The sequence below is a fragment of the Schistocerca serialis genome, chromosome 2 (assembly GCF_023864345.2).
Source record: "Schistocerca serialis cubense isolate TAMUIC-IGC-003099 chromosome 2, iqSchSeri2.2, whole genome shotgun sequence".
NCBI classification, from domain to species: Eukaryota; Metazoa; Arthropoda; class Insecta; order Orthoptera; family Acrididae; genus Schistocerca; species Schistocerca serialis.
Window position 1 is genome coordinate 989,324,340 of NC_064639.1, and position 6,769 is coordinate 989,331,108.

Consider the following 6,769-nt stretch of genomic DNA (forward strand, 5'->3'; position numbering starts at 1 on the left):
TGTATACCCATGGCTGGCCCCCAACAGTGATGACCATTGGCGCATGGAGCTAAGAGTTAAGGGGTCAGCCACTCAGCTCACAGCAAACAAAGTCCCTATCCATACTTAGATGGCAGAAAGAAACACTAAACAGCCAGTAAAATATGGAACTGTGCCTGATGAATACACAAACATGCAGGCAGTTTAAGAATTACAATGAAAAAAAAAAAAACCACACAGGAAAATCAAAACAAGTTACTTCTTATTAAAGGCTGTATCAACTTACAAACAAAACAGTAGGCTCTGATGCACCACTGCAGGGACCTAACAGTATTCATTTTATCTTCATCTTGTAAAAGCTAAGACAGCACCTCAAATTATCTTTATACGTTATCATCCACTGAAGATGATATCTTGTATACACAGCTATTCTTTCCTGCATTTTTTCTGCTTGTAATTTCAATAGCCACAGTTCATTCAACAATAACATCTTTCAGAAATGGTGTTCTGATTTTACTTTCCATGTTTCAAAGCCTGAACCGTACAGGATGTCCTGTTGCCCATGCAAAAAACGAAAGAAAGCTGTTATCATTGTGTCGGGCTATCACTCGCTCTCTCTCCCTCCCTCTCTCCCTCTCCCTCTGTCTCTCTGATTTGGTGTACCACTTCTCACTGTGCTATCATCTTGCTGTCGAATAGAATGAGTATCTGAAAATAGGAAACAACAGTCAGTAGTTCGACAAGTCCGAAACATCTGGTTTTACTTGCCAATTTAGTGGAAGGAAGGTATGTTAGCATATTAAGAGCATTTTCCATCAATACAATATCTTCTTCTGGCTGTAGGACCTACCAGTATGTGAGACTAACAGAATACTAAATTTGATTAAATTAGTTTAGACTAGAGATATCATGTTTGCTATGTAGTGAGCAAACAACAGCCTGGCCTAATTATTATTTATTTATTTTTGATGACTGTATCATCCACCCAAAAGTGATAGGGATGTGTTGTGGTCTTCAATTGAAGACTGATTTGATGCATCTCTCCTTGCTAATCTATCCTGCACAGGTTTCTTCACAGTAATGAATGGGGGTTTTGATATACTCTCTCACTCTCTCTCTCTCTCTCTCTCTCTCTCTCTCTCTCTCTCTCTCTCTCTCTCTCTCTCTCCCTTTTTTTTTTTTTTTTTTTTTTTTTTTTTTTTTTTTTTTTTTACACTAACTGTCAACTAGCTGCATATGTTTGTTGTTATTTTAGCTTTTGTTTCAAGATCAATTTCAGTACAGACATATAACATGAAAGCAGTTGAATGAGACACATGTTCTTGGTAACATCTATCACCCCTTTCTTCTGTAACGTTTGGAAAGTGTCCACGAGATTCTGAAATTATAGTGGTCCATGATCACTCAAGTGCTGCTCACATGTCAACATGGAGGCTGATCAAACCTGACACCAAGGTACATAAGTCTCACTCAGTGATGTTCCAGAAGTGCTCAATTGGGTTGAGATCAGGTGACTTGAAGGGCCACACAAGCATCTCCATGTTTTGAGGAGTGTTCCTGTGTCGACAAAGGTGTTCTCTGAATTGCGATAGTAATAGTTTACCCTTGATAAACTAGCATTTGAGAAGGCTAGTGCATGCACAGACTCAGAGATGAACGGTCATATGCATTGTGCACCCGTGATCTTGCCAGGTCAGACGAGATGATATCGCACATGTTTTGGACGGCAGTCACACTATGAGCCAGAGTGAGGTCTGATGATACCACAGTCATATGACATGCTGAACTATTCCATTCACTGTTACGCCAATAATGCCATCCCTGCCAGTCCCCCATGGCTCTCTGCAGTTCAGATCCCCCCCACCGGTTTGTGTGTGTGTGTGTGTGTTTTTTTTTATTTAAATCCTTTGCCACCGCTGATTTTTGTTTTCATTTCAGTATGATACCTGCAATGCCACACTTCTGTCAGCTCCAGCTCTCAAATTTAAAGCTGGCTGAGATCTCTACATTATTTAATAGTTAACAAGGGCAGCAAAGAAATTGTTATTTCTGTATTCTGCGAGAAAGTACTATAGAATCATCAGGAGAATATTTTCCCTTTTTGTTGTTTCAATAAAGCTTTCATTGCTATGAAAAATATTATTTCATTATGTATTTACTCATTTAAGCTCTTTTCTACTTATTTCAGGAAGAGACTTCATCAGGAAACTGGACCCATATAACGCACAGCTTGAAAGAAGTGAACTGACATCTGGACCAGAGAGGAAAAAACTATGTACAGATACAAAAGGTTTTGATCACAGTACTGCTGTCTCTGGCTTTTCATCCACAGGATCTGCAAACAGACCTGCTCCACAGGCCACAGATATTGCTAATACAACAATTTCAACATTTGTGTCATCTTTGGACTCTGCTGTTAGTCCAGTTGAAGTGTGCCGTGCAGCTGAGGAGGAGGATCTGCAGATGCCTGATATTTCACATGTAGCATGTAGCTATGGTGGAAGCTGTGAGAGCCCAGCAAAAACAAGCACAGATTCAGGAAAAATATCATTATGTGAAGAAGATTCTACAAAAATGCACTTCACAAATGAGGCTCCTAAGAAGATTGCTGATGGCGAAAAAAGAGTTAATGAAGCATTAATTTATCACAATAAAAAGAATGAGAATAGTCTCACTGTAAATAATAACAACAATGTTGAAGTAGAGACAGAATCTAGAGACGATGCTGTGTGTGATAGTGGCATCGAAGATGAGCGTGTGGTTATTGAACAGGCACGAATAGAACAGCAGATACGCCAGGAACAGGAGGACCTACAGTTAGCAATGGAACTACAGAGGAAATGGGACATGGAATCGAGAATAGTGGATCGTAGGAAAGGGACATCGAGGGCATACGAACTCCGAAGTACGTCAATATCGGAGACTGTTACCAAAAAAGGAAAGAGTGTAGTGAACAAAGGGGCAAGGCAACGCACACTTCAGGAAGCATTCCACAGAGGTAACCAACGGTAAGCAGTCATTTTTAATGGTAACTTAACCTTGGTTTTCTAAGTGGCATTCAGTTCAATATGTGGTAGATGTAGCGGAAGACTTGTGTATAAATTGTTTAGCTGTTACTTATGTGTCCATATGAATTACATTTGTTTTTTTAGTTTCACACATAGTTGCCTGGTGTAACATGGTACATGCTGTTTCTGAAACCACATTTCCCTACAGTGTGACATTTTCTGCCATATTATTAAACTTTTAGAATGAAACTAATTTACTGCTGTGTAGTCTTATGCTGTAATGAAACTTCCTTTCAGATTAAAATTGCATCTCCAGACTGAGAAACAAAACAGATCCTCTTTCCTGTCATGAGCAATGTTCCAGAGGTTTGCCATGTGGTTCCCAATGAAAAAACCTCGTTTTTGAAATCATGGGAGAAATTGTTACCCATGTTGACACTGCCCCAAGTATTGCACTGTGGTGAGGACCAGTTAGATTCAGTTTCCTACTCATGTTCAGACCAGAATGATACAGCAAATGAATGTCGTGTACATAATACTTGCTGAATTTGTTTTTTTCTCTCTCATCCTTTCCATAGCTATTAACAAGTAAGCAGTTTTCTGCTGTGTAAGTGTTAGCTCATTGTGCCTTGAACTATGACCTTAAGCCTGCCTTCATTATGTCTTGAACCATGGCCTTCTGCCCATACAACAAATGTCAGCAATGATGGATCAGTAGCTAAGTGCCAGACTGCAGATCCAAATGTCTGTGATATGAGTCCCAGTTAGTACTAGGTTTGTTATTATTTTCACCTCTGGTAATGTTGTTTATATAAAAAAAGGGTCAAGTTACACTGTGACTTGGTGTTCAAATTAAATGGTAGGTCCCCCTATAGCTGGGTGGATAAATCAGCTCAGAATATGGTGGAAGACAAGGGCATACAACCTCCCATAAGACCATGGCTAGTAAAACAATGTGGTGTTCAAACCAACCACTGGGCTGTTCACTACCTTATATGTTATCCATAGCTGACCACCAGTGATTTTACAACTAATTTGTTTGTCTATATGTATAAACCTGAATCTTCTTGGAATTAGTGTCATGCTCAGATATTTTGGTTTCAGGTTGATTGCCCATTCTGGACATTAGATGGAGAAATGAAGAAAATTTTATTATTTGACTGATGTGTGTTTATTGTAATTTAATATTCCTTTCTATACTAAGTTTTGCATTTTGTTGTGTCCTCTTTTATATATTTCCTATGATTATTTTGAGTTGTAAAAGCGATTTTTAATGTGACAGGGTATTATTTATGATATTTTATGAAATCTGTCACAGAGAAATTTTATATCAAGATATTTATAGTCACTTTTTAATTGTGTGTGTTCACAACTGGAGAAGCTACAAAGATATTATCAGTGACCAGTTTATGATATAAATATATCTGTATATGACCTCTGTTCAAGATTTTATGTAACAGTGTGTAGAAGGGATCCTGGTCCCACGAATAAAAAAATATAGAAAATGGAAAAAAAGACTATTTGTGGTTTACAGTAAATTTTTCTTGTGTGCTCCTCAGATATCTTAAAAACTATTAGAATGTAAATTTTAGTGGGCTTATCATAGTACAGGAAAGAAATGATTACTTTCCTTTCACAATCAAATAAGATATTTCAGTGAAGACGTGGTATAACATTTATGCAAGTTAAACCCTCCACTGAAAATTGTTGCAGATTGCTGCGAAAGGTATGCATGGATTTTAGTTATTTCAGACTGTTAATATCAGATGAACATGTTCCTCTGCAATTGTACATCTGCATTCTGAAGAGTGTGAAGAATGAATGCAATTGTTTCCCCAAAAATTGTTTAAAAGGCAGTGTTTGTTCAAGAGTGGCTGGTATATTGGAGTGAGTGATAGAGAGAGAGAGAGAGAGAGAGAGAGAGAGAGAGAGAGAATTATAAATATGGAAAATGAGTACTATAATGTTGATATGATACTTGCAGTGTGTGATGCTCAATGTGACAGATCATTGTACTCTGTTAACTTAAGCACACAGTATGACAAAATTGTCGACTGTATTAAAGATAAATGGAAGCATTTGACACACTATAGCTAATGGAAAAGACACAAAGGGTGAAGAAGCTTCTGATTTGCAAAAAGAACTGAAATATTTGTGAACTAATTAATTACGTAATGTCTGACAGGGAGAAAGGTGATAATATAATGTGAATGATACAGTTGGAAAGACAGTGATATTTCCACATAATGTATCACACTCAGGGATATATTACATTTTCTTCATACAGAGAACCGAGTTGTTTGTTATGTAACATTAGATGGCTCTATCAATTTGAGGCTGGTTCAAACCAGTCGTAGTTATTCACTTTTGCATATATTCTTTCTTTTGAGTTACTAGTTTCTGATATCTCATTTGTATAATTCATCTCATATTTCCTCTTGGTTAAGATAATACACATATACTTAGCTTGGTGTGTTCATTTTCTTATTTCTCTCAATCAGGAAATTTTTATCTTTTTATCCAGTGGTGTTGAGGTGAGGCATGTAAAGAATACCTCAATATTCTCCAGAACTTTGCTTCATAATAGTACCGTACACTTGTTACTGGTCATTGAGTGTGGCTGCTATGTTGCCATATGTATGTAACTAATTTGATGGCAAGGTTGTTAAATTCAGTGACAGTAAATCTTTGATATGTGAGGAGAATGGAGGTATTGTGAGTGAGTGAGTGGATATGCTCAGTTGCTTCTGTGCATATATGTTTTAGATGTTAATATAAAAGAATTATGTTTTATTGTTACTATTAATGACTAAATAGAAGATTAATAATGTTGCCTTGCAATCAGTATTGTGATATTTTCTTTGTGGCTTCTACAGACTGTTTAATTTGGAAACAAATTCTAAATGTGTGTATTGTATACATGTAAAACATTTGAAATGTAAATAAAAGTATGCCTTATGTACAGAATGTATATAGGGATTTGTCTTATTTCTGTTCCTTATGCATTGATGTAGTATATTCTTTAATAATTTTTGTTGTTCTGTGTGGGCTTTGTGATAAAGTGGCGGTAGCTGGCTTCTTATGATATCTGGTGCCTTATTAAAGTAATGGTTAATGTGACCTCAATCCAGATAGCTTGACAGATAAATTATGAAGAAAAGTAGCTGAAAGCATACAGTGAAACATACAAGATTCATAGTAATGAAGCTTAGGTGGGAAGATCACACAACAAATGAGGTACTGAATCGGACTTGGGAAATAGAAATTTGTGGCACAATCTGAGTAAAAGAAGGGATCAGTTGATAGGACAAATCGTGAGGCATCAGTCAATCTACAGTTTGGTAGTGGAGGGAAGCCTGGGGTATAAAAATTGTAGAGGGATACCAATGCTCTAATACAATAAGCAGGTTAAAATGGGTGTAGGTTGTAGTAGAAATGTAGAGGTGAAGAGGCTTGTACAGGATAGATTAATATGGACAGTTCCATCAAACCAATCTTTTAACAAAAGAAGAAGAAGAAAACAACACACACATAAGATGATGACACACTGTAAAAGAGGCTTATCAGACTTGGATAGGATGACCCAATACAAAATGAACAATTAACTAAGCTGAAAATAAAACAATGGAAACTCCCGGTAGGAATATCAACAATGTAGGAAAAGACAGATTGCTAATTACTTTGAAGAAGACACATCAAGTTGCAGACAGGCATAATGTAAGTGTCTTTTAATTGTAACTGTCTGCAAGTTCACATGTCTTCTTTATGGTAAGTAGCTATCT

General features: G+C 36.9%; 1 protein-coding gene across 1 annotated transcript in view; it reads left to right on the top strand.

Moving 5' to 3' along the window:
- LOC126458420 (E3 ubiquitin-protein ligase RNF169-like) overlaps positions 1-5,958 on the top strand; it is an 89,734-nt gene extending 83,776 nt beyond the window's left edge. The window contains exons 9-10 of the mRNA XM_050095455.1: positions 2,168-2,987; positions 4,092-5,958. Of these exons, the coding sequence (XP_049951412.1) occupies positions 2,168-2,987; positions 4,092-4,116 (845 nt within the window). The 3' untranslated portion in view covers positions 4,117-5,958. The remainder of the gene's footprint in view (positions 1-2,167; positions 2,988-4,091) is intronic.
- Positions 5,959-6,769: the final 811 nt, after the last annotated feature.